This window comes from Perca flavescens, chromosome 9 (genome assembly GCF_004354835.1).
Source record: "Perca flavescens isolate YP-PL-M2 chromosome 9, PFLA_1.0, whole genome shotgun sequence".
NCBI classification, from domain to species: Eukaryota; Metazoa; Chordata; class Actinopteri; order Perciformes; family Percidae; genus Perca; species Perca flavescens.
Genome location: NC_041339.1, coordinates 1 through 22,066, shown reverse-complemented (window position 1 = coordinate 22,066; position 22,066 = coordinate 1). Strand labels below are relative to the sequence as shown.

Sequence of the window (22,066 nt, the reverse complement as noted above, 5' to 3'; positions counted from 1 at the left end):
AAACAGCAAAACCAGAGAAGAAAACACTGTGTTAGTCTTTGTACAAAGTGGCAGACATGTGCATTTGTCCACAGTTTAAAACAGCTAGGAATAATTACTGAATGCAGTGTTAAAATAAATTTTTCATAAAGTGTACTGATATGATTATGTGTCTGTTTAATTGTGTGTGTGCGTGTGTCTCTGTGTGTCTGTCTGTACTCTCTTTCAGCACCATGGACAGCCCCAACTCTCTAGCTTAAGCCAGGCGTGGCCAGTTCCATCTTCTGGAAAAGTATTTGATAGCAACCTCTGTGAGGGAACAGAGAGAAACACACGTTGTTAGTCTCTGTGTGTGGGCCATTTATATGAAGACACAGGCAGCCTATGAAAATGGAGGGCACATCCCACTTTGGAAGGCCCGCCTACATGTTGTGAATACGTCTTGAAGCAGCATATTGGGAAGACGGTTTGATGAGCATGCTTTGGAAAGGATGTAACCAGACTGATTCAGACGTCCTTACCAAGACGCCATGGACTCGGCGTTCAGAAGCATCAAATCCCTGCAAATTTACGGTATGTTTACAACAACTATGTGTTTTACTACTTGAAAACGGAAACAGGAACCAATACATTTGATACAAACAAACCATTTATTCAATATTTTATACATACACAACTATACAAATAAAATATGAAAAAAAGATATAAAAAAATATATACATATATATACATATAAACAAAGGACACAATATCAAATCAGCCAGGAAAAATCTGGAATGCTGTCATCATCCCACTGGATGTCAGATGACAACAGCTGCAAGGAAGAAATAAAAGCTAAGAGACGTTGATCCCCATACTGTGAGATGTTAAAGTTTTGCTGTGCACCTGTGCTCACCAGTTCCAGATCATCCTGGGGGTAAACCTGAGCCAACCGACTGCTGCAGCCCTCACTCGGGTATGGTGGCGGACAGCCAGCAGGTGAGGGAGAGCCAGCAGTCGGTGGTGACCCGGCTACCTGAGGCTGAGGTGGTTGTGGTGTAGCTACAGAGGCAGCTTCTCCACGGACAGAAGGACCTGCCTCCTCTGTCCCAGCTTCTGAGAGACGGAGGTGTGTATACAGTTACTCTAATCTGACCACTTTTTTCAGTAACGAGTAATCTAACGCGTTACTACTTCCAAACCAGTAATCGGATTAAAGTCACTTTGCGTTACTATTTGTCATTTTCCTTAGTAAAAATATATATTTTTGCTTTCTTCTTGCTCTTGGGGAGTGAAGTCACGTATGCGACAAGTCACATTTTCAGCATGTGGACAGTTCACGTGTACCACGCAGCGACACAAAAACGTAAACAACAACGGAGGGAGGAGTGAGATGTGCGTTTTCTAGCTGGAAATACAGTCACTATTTAGAGTTTGTGTCAGCTAAAGACGGCAACATTAAGGTTGGTTGTACACTCTGTGCTGGTGGCGACTACGTCAAATTTGAAGAAACATTTGGAGTCGCAGCGCTGCAGTCAAACTTACAGAGCAAGTCCCAGCAGGTGGTGCGAAGCAGAGAGAAGGAGGTCCCCACCACCCAAACAACAAAAGCTGGACTTCGGTGCAAAACCAGTAAGTGGGGGAGAGTTGAAGAAGTTGGTCGGGCAGTAGGCCTATGTTGTAGCGGAAATGCTGCCCTTAAACAGGGTTGACTCGCTCTCTTTCGTGCCATAATAAACCAGATCCCTACTACTGGCAACGTTGAGCTGCCTCACAGTAAACCGTTTTTATGTTGAGGCTGTAGGGGTGTTGTCGGCAGCTGCTGCATGTAACTAATAAAGTAACTTGGAATCTAACGTTGTTACTTTTAAAATCAAGTAATCTGTAAAGTAACTAAACTACTTTTAAAATCAAGTAATCTGTAAAGTAACTAAGTTACTTTTTCAAAGTAACTGTGGCAACACTGTGTATAAACATATGCATCTTTTCACCGCAATGCACGACACAGATCCGGAAAGATGTACCTCTGTTACCCAATCAGTACGGACAAAGTTACACTGAGCTTGTGAAGCTGTAAGTAGACAATCAGCTATTAGAGCCACTACTGGAATGAGAGGCAGATCCGCTCTGGTAAGTATTCATTAATAGGTATGAATTAGTGTGACAGCAGACATTACAGCAAGGATTTTGAAGTTCAAACTCACCATGGAGTTCCTCGCCGATGGACAGCAGCGATTGCTGAATCTGCTGTATTTCTTTTTTTTTATTTTTTATTTTATCAAGCCTTTCGTTCACTGCCACCTTTCGCTGGCTCAGCAATACAGCCGTCCTCGCCTCCTTCTGTGAACACAGAACATAAGCTGGGACGCTGATCCACAGCTGACTGACAAATATAAATTACGGACCACTCACTCAAATGTCAATGTATACCAGCTCGCCAAAATGAAAGCAAAGAAATACCATATGTTCATTATAAAAAGAGCAAAAGCCTACTGCCATGTTGTGCACATTGACCAGGTGGCAGTCCAACCGCGAGAATGTGAATCCGTGGCACTTCACGTCTGGGCATCTCAGTCGGCCTCCATATCTGCACACACACCATATTGCCACACACAATATTGTTACACATTGCCAGGACATCGTCAGCACCAGTAATCAGCTGTGTGTGTGTGTGTGTGTGTGTGTGTGTGTGTGTGTGTGGGATACACTGACCTTCCTGATGCCAGGCCTAGCATCAGCCTCCTCTCCTCGCAGTCTGTGACACCATGCACACTTCTCAAGTGACCAGACAAGTTCGCATATCGGCCCATGCAATCCGGGCACTGTTTTGGTGTCATTTTCTGTGTGTGCAATGTAAAAGCAAACATCAAACATGTGGAGAAATAAGTCAACAGCTGAAACACAAGATTGAACTATTAACAAGTATGGCGCATGCAGCATTACTCCTGTAACAAATTGAAGGGGTATGGACTACCCCATCACGCAATCGACTGCAAGGAGCTATTCCGTCACTTAGCGCACAGTGCAGCGGGCTCTGGTTGTGAAGTCAGGCCATCAGTAAACCGTGCTGATGCTGAGCTGACAGAGAGCAGTATCGGTTTTGCATGCTCAGTGGTTTAGCCTGGTTACAGTTTCTATCATGAGCTTCACCTGTTGACTTGTATCTCCACAGAAAACCAAAGGAAACAATGAAACCTTGCCCGTTGTGCAGAGTCAGCTACGCCAATAGATCGCAGCATCTCCGGGATGTGCACTGTGTGGCTGATCGGACAGAGCGCAGGCTCATGCTGGGAATGGCTTCTGGAAGGTAAGTTGAATGGCACTCACACACAAACACAGGCTGCTGATGATTATTGTGCTTAAAATGTACGACTCTGTTTATTTAGATACGCAGGCCCACTAGGCTGCACAGCGACACCGTGCCACGGACGAAAATACATCCGTCTCGACCGGCATTTAACCTCTGTTCACAAAATGACGGTATGCATCTTGCACTTTTGTTATTGTTTTGCTGTCATTTCAGAGCGTTTGGGTCCAGACCTGGTATCAGTGAATTGAGTGGTCAATAATGTATTGTGGTAGTCACAATCACTGTCCCAACTAATGTTTTGTCTCCACAGAAAGAGGACATCAAATTGACCCTGGAGGAGTCGAGAAGGAAAGAAATAGCTTCACAACTGTCTGCCCTCAGGGAAACGAAACAACAAGCAGGTTCAGCCAGCCAGCGCCCCGCCCCAAAGAAGCACCAAAAAGACTTTGGTTTGTTGAGTAGTAATGCATTATTATTCATTACTCAGCCTGCATGGCCCCGACATTTCAGTCATTGCTCTTTCTTCTTCTCTGGTTTACAGAGTACCTGATAGCGATGTTTGAAAAACGTAACTTCAAGAGGGATAAACGCCAACTTAGGAGTACTGTGAAAAACATCAGGCGTTTTGTACGACACATGTGGGGTGTGGGGAGCGCCCCGCCATCCCGCCTCATCTTTTTATCAAAGACGGGGAAGATCATGAGGTAACGTTTGTTATTTAGATGTGGGCGTTATGGTTCGGTAACTGCCTACATCAGCGGGTCACTCATTCCTTTGCTTTTTTTTTTCTATTGTTTTAGGTGGATAGCGAAGCAGAAAAGGAAGCGGCTGGCTCAAACGAGGGGGTACCTGGTGGACATCCTGAGATTCTTGGTGTTCCTGAGGAGGGAGGGCTTCTCACAGGTAACGGTGCACCGTCACACTGAAAAAAAAAAGCACCGTACGACGGTTCAGTCTACGACGTGTGTTCCAGTTCCTCAGTGTTTGACTGCATTGTTTTCCTCAGGTCCGTCTCTCTGCCGCAAAAATGAACTAACTGGACAGGTTGCTGAGACGGGAGCTCTCCACCCTCCCACAGCCGCCCGGGACACACCACTTGGCGGATGGACCCCAGCCCCACTCGCAGCCACCCCCCACTACTTCAGAGTCGCCAACAACACCCCTTGCTGCTGGGTCACCTGTGCCACCTCCGCAACCCCAGACACACCCGCCAGTCCTGACTGAGGTCAGCCAAGTGGAGCGTACGCCAGTTCCTGACGACCAGCTCTGCACCCTCCCACAGCCGCCCGGGACACACCACTTGGCGGATGGACCCCCGCCCCACTCGCAGCCACCCCCCACTACTTCAGAATCGCCAACAACACCCATTCCTGCTGGGTCACCTGTGCCACCTTCGCAACCCCAGACACACCCGCCAGTCCTGACTGAGGTCAGCCAAGTGGAGCGTACGCCAGTTCCTGACGACCAGCTCTGCACCCTCCCACAGCCGCCCGGGACACACCACCTGGCGGAGGTTCAATCAAACGAGTTTGCCGGCGGACCCTCCACCACACCGGCCTCGGAGGATAGCGCAGACGACAACTCGGACGACAGCGCGTCGGGGACGCCGGAGGGTGACGACCAGTCGGACTACAGCGCGTCTGAGACGTCCGCTACAGACGACCAGTCGGACTACGGCGCGTCTGAGACGTCCGCTACAGACGACCAGTCGGACTACGGCGCATCTGAGACGTCCGACACTGATGAACAGTCCGGCGTTTCCATGGATTCAACCGAGACTGGTTCACCTGCACCGCCACGGACACTTGAGCCACAGGTGCTGGTCTATGAAGACACACCATGCAGTACCTTACAGGAGATGAACAGCAGCGAGTCGGAGGAAGATGACCAAAAAGCCGTAAGCACCAATGCACAGCATAACTTAGCATCTCACTAAATAAAAATATAAATAAAAAATAAAACTTTCAGAAATAAACTTTGCTTACCTCATGTTTTTTTACTTGCAGGTAAAGCGTCCCCTTAAGATGTCGCTGAGGGTAAGCCATACCACTTTTTCTTTATTTTTACGTGGAGTTTTATACAAAGTCTATAGCTGTGGCATAACATATTTTTAAAAATGTAGCCAAATTACACACGTCCCGCAATCATCATCAGACTTATTATAATCAGTTGTACATTAGACGCTGTCAAGCATTTCACATACTCTCTATCAAACTCAAATTACAAATTGGATTAATTTATTCCATTTCATGTTTTCTGAAACCAGTTGAGTGGTTATGGGCAGCCGGCATTTTAAACCCTTTACAACCTCTCTCGTGTAACTTTATTTCAGCCAAGGAGGCTATATCGGTACCATGGCGCCGGCAACCCCCAATTAACACCGTCGCCACATGGGTCCCAGCCAATGACAAAGCAGCCAATGACAACGCAGCCAATGACAACGCAGCCAATGACAACGCAGCCAACGACAACGCAGCCGCAGCCACCGCCACCACTGGAGGACTCTCCGCCGCCACCAAGTGGGGGAGATTTAAGCAAGGTGGAGGACACGGAGAAGACTGACCCGCCAGACGAGTTGGACAGCAGCAGCGAGTCCAAAGAAGGGTTGACAGCTGAGGATGCAGAACAACTGGTCAGGGTCTAGGCACAGAGTAACTTGGCGCACGTCGCAGTATGGGGTCAACTTCTCATACCCGATATTTTTTTCTTGCAGCTGCAGACTTCTCTGAAAAAGCCGCGGGGGGTAAGCCACAGCACTTTGGTCTGCAGTTATTTGGATTGTTACACCCACTGACATTATACGATTACACTTGCAAATGCAGATTTACTGTCAAACGTTTCACACAGCCTCTATCGGACTTTGTGTAAATGAATCAACATTGCACACTGTCAAACATTGGTTTAGCTTACTCCATTTCATGTGTGCTTATTCCAGGACAGCGGCGGTTATTGCCTGCCAAAAGAGAGGAGTCCTCGTTCATCAAAAACCGTGAGTATATTAATGCAAGGCATTTTTTTTTAGCTGTACTTCAGTTTTTGTTTTCTTACACAAGACTTTACTGCTAGCTTTTTCCTGTGTTTCAGAGAAGGAGGGTGTTGCCGTACACTGCGGACCTCAAGGAAGATATCAAGAGGGTCTTCCGTGACGTGTGGAGTGACGTGATCACCGTTGGAATGGTAAATATCACAGTGTTTCTTGTGACGGACGTGATGTCTAAGTTATTTGTGTGATAAGGATCATTGCCCAGAGAGAGCAACTTCTCTGTTTTCCCTTTTGCAGGGATTACACCTGATTGCATGCACAGTTAAACCACACAAGCATGTACACAAAAGACTTTGATACTGGATTATACTTAATACTTAAATGTAATATTATCTGACATTATCTAACCTTTTTCCAAACTGATAACTTTCCACTAAACACTCCTGATTGTTTGTGTGCTGTGTTTGATTTTTAGATGAATGACGTCCTAAATAAAGAGCCAGCACTTCTGGAGAAATGCCAGAAGTTGAAATTGACCATCCATAATTTCAGGGCTTTAGTCCACAAATTGCAGAAAGAGTGATTTTTTCGAAGCTGTGGTTTTTTACCGTGTACTTGTTTTTGTATGTGTGTATGTATATATGTATGTCTATATAACGGCTTTATAAATGCATGTGTTTTCCTTTGTCACGTTAATACTATTTGTATATATTGATTGAATTGTAGCGTGACTAGTCAAATATGTGTGTTGAATTGAAAATAAATGTTCTATTATGTTTGAATTCAATATTGCTTCCTTTTGTCTTTTTACAACATATGGTCATATGTATTATTCTTAACATTGTGCCTATTGCTGAATGTAGCTCATGTGCTGCAGAATACTTTGTGAGCTTAGAATTATAAGGTTCTATCTCCACCTTTGTCCGAAATTGAGTTTTGACATAATCTGATCCCTTCATTAATGCCGGTGTGGTGTTATTTTTGTAAAAAAAAATGTTCTTAGTTAGTTATTAATAAAATAAAAAAGGTTCTATCTCACAAAATAGCTGGGATGTAAAGACTGTGATGCTCAATATCTCAGAAGTAGCCTAAACGGAGATAGAAACTTGTAACTCTAAACTCGCGACTTTTGGTCACTAGGTGGAGCCAAATGACCATCTTACAACATTTAACAACACTCCTTTTTATGTGCACCACCACACTAAATCTAGACACACGTTAATGGCCCTAAGCTGCACATCCAGCTCTGTTTCATTATTTAATGATTGTAATTGAGGTGCTGAGACAAGAATATTGTGTATTCCTGTTGCTTTGTTTATTTGATAACGTTCACTGGGTTTGCTTGTCAATGTTTGCACCAACAGCCATTCCTTGTGACATAGCTTACGTTTGCAGTATTGTCTGATTAAAAAGCAGGTAGACTTGAATGGAGTTGGAGCGTTGCTCTGACATCACGCACGCGTAGGCAACGACAATCTCACGAGAGCCAAGGGGCCTTAGGTTTGAGACGCAGGTAGCGTATTATTGATTAATTAATTTATTTACACATACATACAGAACAATACCGACAGATACAGTTCAAAATACAAAGAACGAATGACATACAACATTACATCAGTGTACAGGGGTGCAGCCGCAGTCACAAGGCCTGAGTGGACAAGCTGGTAGGCAGAGAAATAAATACGTAGAATAATAAAACCTTATTAATAAGTATTTTGAAGTCACACGCAACTCATATAGATCCAGAGATCTCACGGCCTTAGTGTTTTTCGAGTAGGAATTCGTGTCATTTCTAAACTCTGTCATAAAACCAGAAAAGAATGCTGTTCCGAGTCGACAACACGGTGACGTTATATATGAACTTTTTTTTTATTATTGATGTTGAATGGGAGGGATCTTAACTGCTACGTGTCTGATGCAAAGGCTCATTTTTTACAGGACACATGTTGTGTCACTTAAAATCCGTATCGCTGACCCCCCAAACGTCACGTTGGTTAATGAAGGTTTCACTCACAGGCTGACCTGCAGAAACTGCAGTCCTTTCAAATCAAATCTGCCTTCAATCCTCACTTCCCACTGTACACAAATTGAATGTGTGTTTCTAAGTACAGATGTATTTTTTATTATATATATATTAGTGCTGGCAGTTAACAGCGTTATTAACGGTGTCAATATTTTTTGGCCTAGCAAACTTTGTATATATATATATATATATATATATATATATATATATATATAGAAAGAGGCTGGTTGCTGCCACTTTATAACGTTAATCCCTCCCCCTTGACCCCCCCCTTCTTGCGATATCAAGTTTGATACATCTGGTTATCCATCCCTTTACCCTAATGCTAATCCTAATGACAACCTACCATGTGCCGGGTGTCCGGAACTCAACATTGGATTTTTTTTAAACCATGGCATAGTACAGTGGTATGGTTTCACTTTCATGAATTCAAAGGATTTTATTGTCAAGGGTTCTCCTCTCCTCTTCTGGAAATACCTTTTTTGCAGACTGGAAATGGTTGTAATTGTGCTGAGAAATTTACAGGATAACACTCATTGATGCGTCCGTCTCAAATGTTCACAGACACACACACACACACACACACACACACACACACACACACACACAGAGAGAGAGAGAAAACACACACACACACACACACACACACACACACACACACACACACACAGACAGAGACACAAAGACACACACATAGACAGATACACACAGACACACACAGACAAAGAGACACCAGAACACAGACACACACCACACATACACACAGACAGAAACAAACACACACAGAGACACACACACTTAGACACACAGAGACACACACATACACAGACAGAGACACAAAGACTCACACCCATAGACAGATACACTCACACAGACACACACAGACACACACACTACACACATACACACAGACAGACACAAACACACACACACATAGAGAGAGACACAGACACACCCACAGAGACAAACACACACACACACACACACACACACAGAGACACATAGACAGACACACACACACACACACACACACACACACACACAGAGACACAGAGAGACAAAAGACAAACTTTCCTGTAATGACTTTACCACGGCAGCAAAATAACAGCTGTTGTTGATGTGTTTTTCTTTCGCTCTTCTGATCAGGCGCCGTTGCCACAATGCCGTTCTCCAAAGGTGATGTGGTCTTCAGGGGCAGTCTCGGCACCAAGCTCTGCGTCGATTCCCAGACCTTCCCCTGCGAGTGTCACCCTGGCAAACATCTTTGGAAGGCGCATGGACCACTCAGGCACGGCTTTCAATGGGAAGCCTGTGGTCTTCCAGTTGAACTGGATTCCATCCCAAATTCGACTCAGTTATATCTTGTCCAGTACAATGTGCAGACAGCTCATTATTAAACTGTTGTATGTGCCCCAGAAGTATAAGCGTTATATGTTTCTGAAATGGTGTATAATTAGCATATTATTATACATATATAACATAACAGATGTCACCTTAACCCTAAAAACCCTAAGCCATTATTTACAAGAGGGGGGGGAAACAAACACCTAATTCCAAGTGTAAATATGCACGGTTCTCACAATAACAGAGAATCCACTTGATTGAATTTTTATTTATTTTTATTATTTTATTTTTTTCCTTCCTCCTGGTCTTCTCCATCAACATTTCTTAGCTGTAACGACAAAAGAAGAGAGCATGTCCTGATGTAGTATCTGTTGATTTTCTCACATTCATTTCTCCTTCTCTGTTAAATGCTCATTAATGAGAATGCAAACAGTAGAGGATGATAGGAAACACACATCATACGTTTAACAATTGATAAGTTATTTATTAATGGATTTTTGAAGAATTAGTATGTATTTGAAGTAGCAGTGCTCCATGAGTTGATGTTTTGCAAACTGTCTATGTTTTTGGTGTTTTTACATGTTGTTTTACTGTCCAAATTTTTCCCAAGCAAGACAAATAAAGAAACCTGGCCCTTGACGTTGATATTAGATTCATTTAAAATTGTGTTACTACATGGACTTACAGTATCTGGTCCACCACTGGTCCCCAGAGATCCTGCAGGATCCTTGTCCATGGCTTCCAGGCAATCGTTTATCCTCTTCAGGACTTCAAATATCCACTTTTCTCGCACTACCAATCAAAACACGTCTTCACTGGGGCCCGGAGTCCGCTCCATTTTTCTCTTGGTTTCTTGGTGACAAAAAAAAAAGTTTTTTTTAGGAGAAAGCATCACAAGATTTAATACAAATACTGTGTGACCCGGTATTTGTTTTTATTTAAGTACTTATACTTTACCTGTGTAGCCTGGCGAAATTAAACCAGCACAGGACACTAATAATATCTTTTTTGTGGTCTTTATTCTGAACTATAAAAAAATGGTGTTCAGATAGATTGTTAAAATCATTATTTTAATTTTATTATTTTAATTGTTTTAATTATTATTAAAGATAGAGCTTTAATATAAGCTCCTTGCATAAACAAAACCAGTACAGACCAAAATACTGCAACAGTATTAAAAGTTGTACACTATGTGTTTCTCAATACTTAAACTTTAGAGTGCAAAAATAAATACAGTCACCCCTGTGTACAGATCCGTCATGCGGCTAAATCTGGACAATGTCTGCATACATTAGGGTGACCATATTTTGATTTCAAAAAAAGAGGACACTCGGCCTGGCCTCCAGACAAATCCAGACAGTGGTGATTCTCAGAGGTTAATGAACATGCTTTATTATGCCTCAATTGTGCAAAAATAACTTCTGTAATAAAGTAAAATCTGTAACAACATGTAACAAAATAATAGCTCTCTTTTAAAATAAATAAATAATATGAAATAATGTTCTAAATATGAAATCATAGTCATAGTGAGAGAAACAAAGTGTCTCCCCTGAGTTTTCTGACCAAGGTGGGAAATCTTTAGCAGGAACACTGCTCCGCTGTCTGCCCCCCCAAGGACTTTTGGTCACCCTTGCATACATTGTCTGCTAATCCAGTGAAACACAAACAAATCAATCTACATCTCTTAATGTGTAGGCAACCAATACAATAATTGTTTATACAATGACATCGTATGCCAACAATCAAAAATGTCTAGATTTACCCTTAATAGTGCGGCACAGCAAACGCCTGCGCGTTCCGTTAAAGTCCATGTGTCTTTTCCTTCCCACAGAGTTTTCCCAGCATCCCTTGTCCCACAGGCCATATCGAAAATCTGACAGTGCCATCTGGTGGCGTTAATACTTATGCACATTTTTTCACCTGGCTACATTTGGGTCTTCAATTAATGTCACTTTCTACGTCCACTCCATTACATTTCATAGATAAATATTGTAGATGGCTGAGAGTAGGCTAATTACCAGGTAATTATCTAAAGTAACATTGTAATTGATTTCACTGTTAACATAGACATGTACATTTTTACTATCTGTTTACAGTTGACTTTAAGAACAAAAATAATTATTTTAGCGTTGATCTTGATCTTGTCACGTGACACCAAAATAATGTAGCCGAGTGAAGGCCACTCCCACTGCAAATCTCCCGAACGCAAAGCAGAGAATAACTTTGGAAGACGTGTTCAGAAGGTTGAAGAACTGGTAAGCGCTTTTCCATGAAGCCCGTTTTAATAAAAAATGTATGTACTTTATACGGCAAAATGTTACAAAGTTCTTGTTCTGTAATTTTACAAAGTTTAGCTGTATATTGCAATGCATTTTGAGTCAAAAAACTCTTACAGTAGTTGACTGCTTTTTTCCACAATAAATTACAGGCATGTTTGAGCTTGACTGGACGCTATATGATGCAGTAGTACAGTTTACTGTTGAATGCGTTGCATGAGAGGGTTAGTTTGACACTCGACGATTTGATGGGGGATTACAGTGTTATGGTGCGCGGTGTAGCTGTAGGACGGCTCGGGAATCCACCCCTCCCCCCTCCCACACACACACACACACACACACACACACACACACACACACACACACACACACACACACACACACATACACACGCTTGATTGAGCAGACGCAGAATAAAAACTTTTGAAGCCGTGTTTACTAGGCTGAGGATGAGTGCGTTTTCCAGGAGGCACACTGTATACAACCAAAAAGATTAATTAAAGCATTAACTTTACATTAACTTTATAACATTACTCACTTAGTAGGCTACTGTTACTTGGCTAAAACAAGTCGTGAAAATATCTGCTTGAGTGAGGGTACGAAAATATTTTCTGGAGAAAGAAAAACTTGAGTAGATGTCTATCTTCATATTAAGAAATAAAACACACACACACACACACACACACACACACACACTGTGTCTTTTCTCCTACTCCTTCATTTGATGTGCATGTGACTGGAATTACTTCAGCAACTGGTCTTCCTCAGGTAAAGGTAAAGAAGTGAACATAAACTCGTATTTATTTGCAATGAAATGACAAGTCATCGTCTCCTGATCAGATAACCTGCCACATTTGCACCAGGACAATGTTCCTAGTGAGTGGCCATCAAGTGGGATCAGAACATCCTGCATTAATATTATAGTCTGTTAATTAGACCAATAATTAAAGATTGATTTTAAAAATATGATCTTTCTTTGTTGACTCCTTTGATAAATTATGATTTAGCAAACAAGTCAAATTAGGAGATGATGCTGTTTCATAATATAGTGCCTATTAAATACAGGTGTTTTCGCTTTTACCTCTGGGAGATCATCTGTGGTTAAAACATGATATGAGTCACATCAGTTTGTCTCTGTGTGTGCATAATCTGGCCCCTCTTCATCAGGCTAAACCACTGAGCATGCAAAACCGATACTGCTCTCTGTCAGCTCAGCATCAGCACGGTTTACTGATGGCCTGACTTCACAACCAGAGCCCGCTGCACTGTGCGCTAAGTGACGGAATAGCTCCTTGCAGTCGATTGCGTGATGGGGTAGTCCATACCCCTTCAATTTGTTACAGGAGTAATGCTGCATGCGCCATACTTGTTAATAGTTCAATCTTGTGTTTCAGCTGTTGACTTATTTCTCCACATGTTTGATGTTTGCTTTTACATTGCACACACAGAAAATGACACCAAAACAGTGCCCGGATTGCATGGGCCGATATGCGAACTTGTCTGGTCACTTGAGAAGTGTGCATGGTGTCACAGACTGCGAGGAGAGGAGGCTGATGCTAGGCCTGGCATCAGGAAGGTCAGTGTATCCCACACACACACACACACACACACACACACACACACACAGCTGATTACTGGTGCTGACGATGTCCTGGCAATGTGTAACAATATTGTGTGTGGCAATATGGTGTGTGTGCAGATATGGAGGCCGACTGAGATGCCCAGACGTGAAGTGCCACGGATTCACATTCTCGCGGTTGGACTGCCACCTGGTCAATGTGCACAACATGGCAGTAGGCTTTTGCTCTTTTTATAATGAACATATGGTATTTCTTTGCTTTCATTTTGGCGAGCTGGTATACATTGACATTTGAGTGAGTGGTCCGTAATTTATATTTGTCAGTCAGCTGTGGATCAGCGTCCCAGCTTATGTTCTGTGTTCACAGAAGGAGGCGAGGACGGCTGTATTGCTGAGCCAGCGAAAGGTGGCAGTGAACGAAAGGCTTGATAAAATAAAAAATAAAAAAAAAGAAATACAGCAGATTCAGCAATCGCTGCTGTCCATCGGCGAGGAACTCCATGGTGAGTTTGAACTTCAAAATCCTTGCTGTAATGTCTGCTGTCACACTAATTCATACCTATTAATGAATACTTACCAGAGCGGATCTGCCTCTCATTCCAGTAGTGGCTCTAATAGCTGATTGTCTACTTACAGCTTCACAAGCTCAGTGTAACTTTGTCCGTACTGATTGGGTAACAGAGGTACATCTTTCCGGATCTGTGTCGTGCATTGCGGTGAAAAGATGCATATGTTTATACACAGTGTTGCCACAGTTACTTTGAAAAAGTAACTTAGTTACTTTACAGATTACTTGATTTTAAAAGTAGTTTAGTTACTTTACAGATTACTTGATTTTAAAAGTAACAACGTTAGATTCCAAGTTACTTTATTAGTTACATGCAGCAGCTGCCGACAACACCCCTACAGCCTCAACATAAAAACGGTTTACTGTGAGGCAGCTCAACGTTGCCAGTAGTAGGGATCTGGTTTATTATGGCACGAAAGAGAGCGAGTCAACCCTGTTTAAGGGCAGCATTTCCGCTACAACATAGGCCTACTGCCCGACCAACTTCTTCAACTCTCCCCCACTTACTGGTTTTGCACCGAAGTCCAGCTTTTGTTGTTTGGGTGGTGGGGGACCTCCTTCTCTCTGCTTCGCACCACCTGCTGGGACTTGCTCTGTAAGTTTGACTGCAGCGCTGCGACTCCAAATGTTTCTTCAAATTTGACGTAGTCGCCACCAGCACAGAGTGTACAACCAACCTTAATGTTGCCGTCTTTAGCTGACACAAACTCTAAATAGTGACTGTATTTCCAGCTAGAAAACGCACATCTCACTCCTCCCTCCGTTGTTGTTTACGTTTTTGTGTCGCTGCGTGGTACACGTGAACTGTCCACATGCTGAAAATGTGACTTGTCGCATACGTGACTTCACTCCCCAAGAGCAAGAAGAAAGCAAAAATATATATTTTTACTAAGGAAAATGACAAATAGTAACGCAAAGTGACTTTAATCCGATTACTGGTTTGAAGTAGTAGTAGCGTTAGATTACTCGTTACTGAAAAAAGTGGTCAGATTAGAGTAACTGTATACACACCTCCGTCTCTCAGAAGCTGGGACAGAGGAGGCAGGTCCTTCTGTCCGTGGAGAAGCTGCCTCTGTAGCTACACCACAACCACCTCAGCCTCAGGTAGCCGGGTCACCACCGACTGCTGGCTCTCCCTCACCTGCTGGCTGTCCGCCACCATACCCGAGTGAGGGCTGCAGCAGTCGGTTGGCTCAGGTTTACCCCCAGGATGATCTGGAACTGGTGAGCACAGGTGCACAGCAAAACTTTAACATCTCACAGTATGGGGATCAACGTCTCTTAGCTTTTATTTCTTCCTTGCAGCTGTTGTCATCTGACATCCAGTGGGATGATGACAGCATTCCAGATTTTTCCTGGCTGATTTGATATTGTGTCCTTTGTTTATATGTATATATATGTATATATTTTTTTATATCTTTTTTTCATATTTTATTTGTATAGTTGTGTATGTATAAAATATTGAATAAATGGTTTGTTTGTATCAAATGTATTGGTTCCTGTTTCCGTTTTCAAGTAGTAAAACACATAGTTGTTGTAAACATACCGTAAATTTGCAGGGATTTGATGCTTCTGAACGCCGAGTCCATGGCGTCTTGGTAAGGACGTCTGAATCAGTCTGGTTACATCCTTTCCAAAGCATGCTCATCAAACCGTCTTCCCAATATGCTGCTTCAAGACGTATTCACAACATGTAGGCGGGCCTTCCAAAGTGGGATGTGCCCTCCATTTTCATAGGCTGCCTGTGTCTTCATATAAATGGCCCACACACAGAGACTAACAACGTGTGTTTCTCTCTGTTCCCACAGAGGTTGCTATCAAATACTTTTCCAGAAGATGGAACTGGCCACGCCTGGCTTAAGCTAGAGAGTTGGGGCTGTCCATGGTGCTGAAAGAGAGTACAGACAGACACACAGAGACACACGCACACACACAATTAAACAGACACATAATCATATCAGTACACTTTATGAAAAATTTATTTTAACACTGCATTCAGTAATTATTCCTAGCTGTTTTAAACTGTGGACAAATGCACATGTCTGCCACTTTGTACAAAGACTAACACAGTGTTTTCTTCTCTGGTTTTGCTGTTTAACTGTATCAGAGTAGATAACTATGGCATCCAAGTACACAAAACAGCTTTTTGCCCTGTAGGTCTACTTCCATCAGCCGTTGGAAAGTATCTTGAGCATTTTAAGTCCAACTGGCATTACCTTGAACTGGTAGAGGCCATACCGAACCTGCCACTGAGCCAGGACTACTTTTAACAGCTGTGGGAGACTGCGCTAACTCCCTCCATCTCCACTATTCCAGAAAATCTGTTTGAGTCCCCCCCGCCCCCAGACATTTCCACCAAAGACAGTGTTACTGCCCCGGTCTCCGCTGTCCCTGTTACAACCGACTGTCCGGGGGATAGTCTCCAGCTTCGGTTTTCAGAAATCTGGCACGGCCAAGTCCATCACATCCACTTATTCTGAGCTTCTCAACAAGTTGTAATCCCAACTGGCAAAGACCAGCTCGGTTGAAGTGCCAGTGAGCAAGGCGCTTCCTGCAGGGGCCCAGCGCTCCCCAGACTGCAGCGGAGCCCCTCCTGCCCCGCGGACTCTGCTGCAGAAGCCCCAACAGCCAGACCAGCCCCTCCAGCATCAACTTTCCCCAGAGGCCTCTGGTCTGGCTGCAACCATACGAGGGGCCGCTGGCCCGCAGCTGTTGACTTCGTCGCCGCCGCCCAGCAAAATGCCGCCGCCGCCGCCGTCTCTGTTCAAGACAACCAACAACTACACAAACATAGTGGGATAAAGTCCATACAGAACCTAAAACGTTTCACATAGCTTGTTTGAAATGACTTAATATAATAAAAGCACGCGTCAGTTAATTAACGTTAGCTACCCGGTTTGACAGCGTGATTAGAAGTCCAATGATACCAAAATCATCATGAGCAAACGGTCAACGTTATACGTGTTTCCAGGTCTAACGTTAGCTAGCCAAGTTCAGTTAGCTAGCTAAGTAATCACATTTCTATAAGTTAACATTTCCATACCAACGTTTCCGACAAGCCGAGGTCCGAATCGAGAATGTGGTGATGAAGTACACTAGGAAAACTACTTTTAAAATATAACTTTTCTTTCTTTAACAACCTTAGCGTTAGCTACGCGACCAGATAAAGTGGCATGTTGTTTCATCATGTGTCGTTAGCTCTTCTTCGTCCGGAAAACAGGTAGTGACGGGGTTAGGGTTAGGGGTTAGGGGTTAGGGTTAGGGTTAGGGGGGGGTTAGGGTTAGGGGGTTAGGGTTAGGGTTAGGTAGTACGGATCCCAGAGACCTCCCCACGCGTCCAACGACTGCGCAGTTGAAAATGGAGATCAACGGTATGCACGGGCCGTCGCATGTCACTACGGTTTTCCCACTAGGTGCCACTAAACCCAAAAATGTTTTTAAATGTGATGACTAAATGAACGAAAGGCACCAATCCCTAAAGGGATTTGGGGAGAGGAAAGGATGGGACCCAGCCCTTTGTCTAAAGGGGATGGGGGAGAGGAAGAGAGAGGAGAGAAGAGAGAGGAACCCATCCCTTTGTCCAGAGGGACTAAGGGAGAGGAAGAGAAAGGTATCCCTCCCTTTGTCTGAAGGGGTTGGGGGAGAGGAAGAGGAAGGCATCCATCCCTTTGTCTGAAGGGGTTGGGGGAGAGGAAGAGGAAGGCATCCATCCCTTTGTCCAAAGGGGTTGGGGGAGAGGAAGAGGAAGGCATCCATCCCTTTGTCCAAAGGGGTTGGGAGAAAAGCACCCAGTCCTTTGTCCAAAGGGGGTGGGGAAGAGGAAGAAAAAGGCACCCAGCCCTTTGTCCAAAGGGGGAGGGGAAGAGGAAGAAAAAGGCACCCAACCCTTTGTCCAAAGGGGGAAGGGAAGAGGAAGAAAAGGGGTAGTCATCCCTTTGTCTAAAGGGAATAGGGGAAAGGAAGGGAAAGAGACCCATCCCTTTGTCTAAAGGAGGTGGGGGAGAGGAAAGGGTAGAAACCCATCCCTTTGTCTAAAGGAGATGGGGCCCACGGCAACCCGTAATCCCATAGTCGCCAACGGCCAGGGGGGAAGGCGGGAAAACCAGCGGGGGTAAATGTCCCAAGAGAGGGGTAGACGTCCGTAGCGTCTCACTAAACCCCAGCCACCCGCGCCCGCCAAGGCGGAAAACGCCGGACCGGTCCGGGGAAGGACGAAGTGCCCACGGTAGTTGCACCACATGGAGCCCCGCCCCCACATTAGCCACCCGGCGCCCCCACCAAAGCGGGAGACGCTGGAAGGTCAAGCCGGGAGGACGGAAAACCACATGCCCAAGCCCCCCGCATCCCATAACCGCCCGGGCGCCCCACATAGCGGGAGACGCCAGAACGGCCAGGGGGGAGGGCGGAAAGCCAGTAGGTGCACGCCCAGGAGGGGGGAAAAAAGGAAGGGTAGTCATCCCTTTGTCTAAAGGGAGTAGGGGAAAGGAAGAGAAAGAAACCCATCCCTTTGTAAAAGGAGGTGGGGGAGAGGAAGGGGCAGAAACCCATCCCTTTGTCTAAAGGAGATGGGGCCCACGGCCACCCGTAATCCCATAGTCGCCCGGCCCCCCCACATAGTGGGAGGCGCCGGAACAGCCAGGGGGGAAGACGGGAGAGCCAGTAGGTGCACGCCCAGGGAAGGGGGGGGGAAAAGGAGAAAGGAGAGAAAGAAAAAAGTGGGGAGGAAAAGAAATTGAATTTATATGTTAGAAGTGGGTTAAATTGTGAAGCTAATTTTGTAGCGAAATTTTGGAACACATCATCAGTAGTGGACCCCAGTATCATCAAGTGTTTCGGCCATTACCAACTATACACTTTCAACTGAGGGAGGCCCTCCTGGGGTTGATCAAGCCCCAGAGGGCAGTAGGGCAGGCTGCCGTCAGAGCCCCATAGTCCGCCAGGGTCCCATAACACGCCGTCGGTCAGAGGGGAAAGTGGCGATGCTATGGTTGCACGCCCAAAAGGGGAATGAGTCAATTGAACCGAATTAGGCGTGTGTAGTGTGAGATGGGCTGTAGCATTGAGTGAGGCTAACCCCCATAGAAGACTGGGCTACGTTTAAGGTCCTGATGCCCTGGACCACCTCTCCCACAGTGCTGTCCTAGAGTCGGAACATGGGGGGCCGCATACTTACCCCCCGACCGCCCGAAACCGATTGTTAACACCGCTAGGTTGCCTCGGTTTGGCCAGTACAGGGCTGGAGATCTGGGTCCTGGATCAAGATTTGGGTCCTGAACTTAAGCTAAAAGCATAGCTAAAAGCAAAGCTAATAGCCACGCTAAAGCCCGTTTTGAAAGCATTCCTGTGCTCCATACACCGCACAGCTACAGGAAATGCTAGGATTGAAGTTAATTGAATTTTGAAGCAAAGATTTTTTAAGAAAATCATTTTCTTCAAAATATTTTTTGGACCTTTCCTGTGCCCCATACACCGCACGACTACAGGAAGGTTAGAGCCTATTGTTAAATTTTTAACAAGCAAATACCTGTGCCCCATACACCGCACGACCCCAGGTATGCTGAGTAACTCACCGTAAAAGATGAATCCTCAAGGCTCGAATTTTAGGGGTTGATCCCCTCACGGTAGTGATTTTATAGAAAGTCCTTTTCACTCGCGGTTCTAAAGATACGACCCAAGATGCATTACCGCGAAGAAATTGAGAGATTTAGTCCAATCAATGTTACTTCCTGGTTTATTCGCATAAAACTCCCATCCTGCCTGAATCGGATGAATTTTGAAATCCGGAACCGCGAGCGAGGGGTGTACGCACATTTACAGGGTAGGGAGCTGTTTCAATGGGTCAAATGGGTTGGTCTGTTGGCTGTTCTTTTATTGAACTTGGCCATTGACCGCTCCTGACGTCTCTCATAGTAGAGGCGGCGACTGTTGAAAATAAATTCCATTTATCAATTAGGGTTTAGGGCTTTGGGGATTTAGGAGAGGTTTCAATAAAGTTAGGGTTTAGAGAGATGGGTGTGATTAAGGTTAGGGTTTAAGGGTGTGAATAGAGTTAGGGCAGTAATAGTTGGTTGGGGTGAGAAGAGGCGGGGCCTAAGAGAGTAGTTTGGGCGTGGTTTAGGGAGATGGGTGTGGTTAGGGTTGAGTGGTGGGTGTGGTTAAGGTTAGGGTAGTATTAATTGATTGGGACCAAAAGAGGCAGGGCCCATGGGGGAGTAAAAAATGGAATGGGCGTGGTTTACGGGGATGGGCGTGGTTAGGGTTAGGGTTAAGGAGGTGGGTGTGGTTAAGGTTAGGGTGAGGATTTAAGGGTGTGGTTAGGGCAGTATAGGGTTAGGGGGTTAGGGGGTTAGGGTTAGGGTTAGGGTTAGGGGTTAGGGTTAGGGTTAGGGTTAGGGGTTAGGTAGTACGGATCCCAGAGACCTCCCCACGCGTCCAACGACTGCGCAGTTGAAAATGGAGATCAACGGTATGCACGGGCCGTCGCATGTCACTACGGTTTTCCCACTAGGTGCCACTAAACCCAAAAATGTTTTTAAATGTGATGACTAAATGAACGAAAGGCACCAATCCCTAAAGGGATTTGGGGAGAGGAAAGGATGGGACCCAGCCCTTTGTCTAAAGGGGATGGGGGAGAGGAAGAGAGAGGAGAGAAGAGAGAGGAACCCATCCCTTTGTCCAGAGGGACTAAGGGAGAGGAAGAGAAAGGTATCCCTCCCTTTGTCTGAAGGGGTTGGGGGAGAGGAAGAGGAAGGCATCCATCCCTTTGTCTGAAGGGGTTGGGGGAGAGGAAGAGGAAGGCATCCATCCCTTTGTCCAAAGGGGTTGGGGGAGAGGAAGAGGAAGGCATCCATCCCTTTGTCCAAAGGGGTTGGGAGAAAAGCACCCAGTCCTTTGTCCAAAGGGGGTGGGGAAGAGGAAGAAAAAGGCACCCAGCCCTTTGTCCAAAGGGGGAGGGGAAGAGGAAGAAAAAGGCACCCAACCCTTTGTCCAAAGGGGGAAGGGAAGAGGAAGAAAAGGGGTAGTCATCCCTTTGTCTAAAGGGAATAGGGGAAAGGAAGGGAAAGAGACCCATCCCTTTGTCTAAAGGAGGTGGGGGAGAGGAAAGGGTAGAAACCCATCCCTTTGTCTAAAGGAGATGGGGCCCACAGCAACCGTAATCCCATAGTCGCCAACGGCCAGGGGAAGGGGAAAACCAGCGGGGGTAAATGTCCCAAGAGAGGGGGTAGACGTCCGTAGCGTCTCCGCCAAACCCCCAGCCACCCGGCGCCCCCGCCCAAGGCGGAAAACGCCGGACGGGTCCGGGGAAGGACGAAAAGTGCCCACGGTAGTTGCATCACATGGAGCCCCCCCACCAGCCACCCGGCGCCCCCCACCAAAGCGGGAGACGCGGGAAGGTCAAGCGGGAGGACGGGAAAACCACATGCCCAAGGCCCCCGCATCCCATAACCGCCCGGGCCCCACATAGCGGGAGACGCCAGAACGGCCAGGGGAGGGCGGAAAGCCAGTAGGTGCACGCCCAGGGGAGGGGGGAAAAAAAGGAAGGGTAGTCATCCCTTTGTCTAAAGGGAGTAGGGGAAAGGAAGAGAAAGAAACCCATCCCTTTGTCTAAAGGGGAGGTGGGGAGAGGAAGGGCAGAAACCCATCCCTTTGTCTAAAGGAGATGGGGCCCACGGCCACCCGTAATCCCATAGTCGCCCGGCCCCCCCACATAGAGAGCCAGTAGGTGCACGCCCAGGGAAGGGGGGGGGAAAAGGAGAAAGGAGAGAAAGAAAAAAGTGGGGAGGAAAAGAAATTGAATTTATATGTTAGAAGTGGGTTAAATTGTGAAGCTAATTTTGTAGCGAAATTTTGGAACACATCATCAGTAGTGGACCCCAGTATCATCAAGTGTTTCGGCCATTACCAACTATACACTTTCAACTGAGGGAGGCCCTCCTGGGGTTGATCAAGCCCCAGAGTGTGTTCCATGCCCAATTGAGTTTTAGATGCGGGAGAATGGATTTTAGGATCAATAAGCTAAGGTTT

General features: G+C 45.4%; 1 protein-coding gene across 1 annotated transcript; it reads left to right on the top strand.

Moving 5' to 3' along the window:
• The first annotated feature begins 4,318 nt into the window (after positions 1-4,318).
• On the top strand, positions 4,319-7,038 carry LOC114561790 (probable inactive serine/threonine-protein kinase slob1). The gene is made up of 7 exons (XM_028587894.1): positions 4,319-5,165; positions 5,275-5,304; positions 5,601-5,900; positions 5,982-6,011; positions 6,204-6,257; positions 6,353-6,445; positions 6,727-7,038. Exons 1-7 carry the CDS (start codon positions 5,031-5,033, stop codon positions 6,832-6,834), a joined length of 750 nt encoding a protein of 249 aa, XP_028443695.1. The 5' UTR covers positions 4,319-5,030; the 3' UTR covers positions 6,835-7,038.
• Positions 7,039-22,066: the final 15,028 nt, after the last annotated feature.

Coding starts and splice junctions, on each gene's coding strand:
- LOC114561790 (XM_028587894.1), top strand. CDS start 5,031: ATGGATTCAACCGAGACTGGTTCACCTGCACCGCCACGGACACTTGAG. Junction 5,901..5,981: donor CTGAGGATGCAGAACAACTG/GTCAGGGTCTAG, acceptor TTTTTCTTGCAG/CTGCAGACTTCTCTGAAAAA. Junction 6,258..6,352: donor GTCCTCGTTCATCAAAAACC/GTGAGTATATTA, acceptor CCTGTGTTTCAG/AGAAGGAGGGTGTTGCCGTA.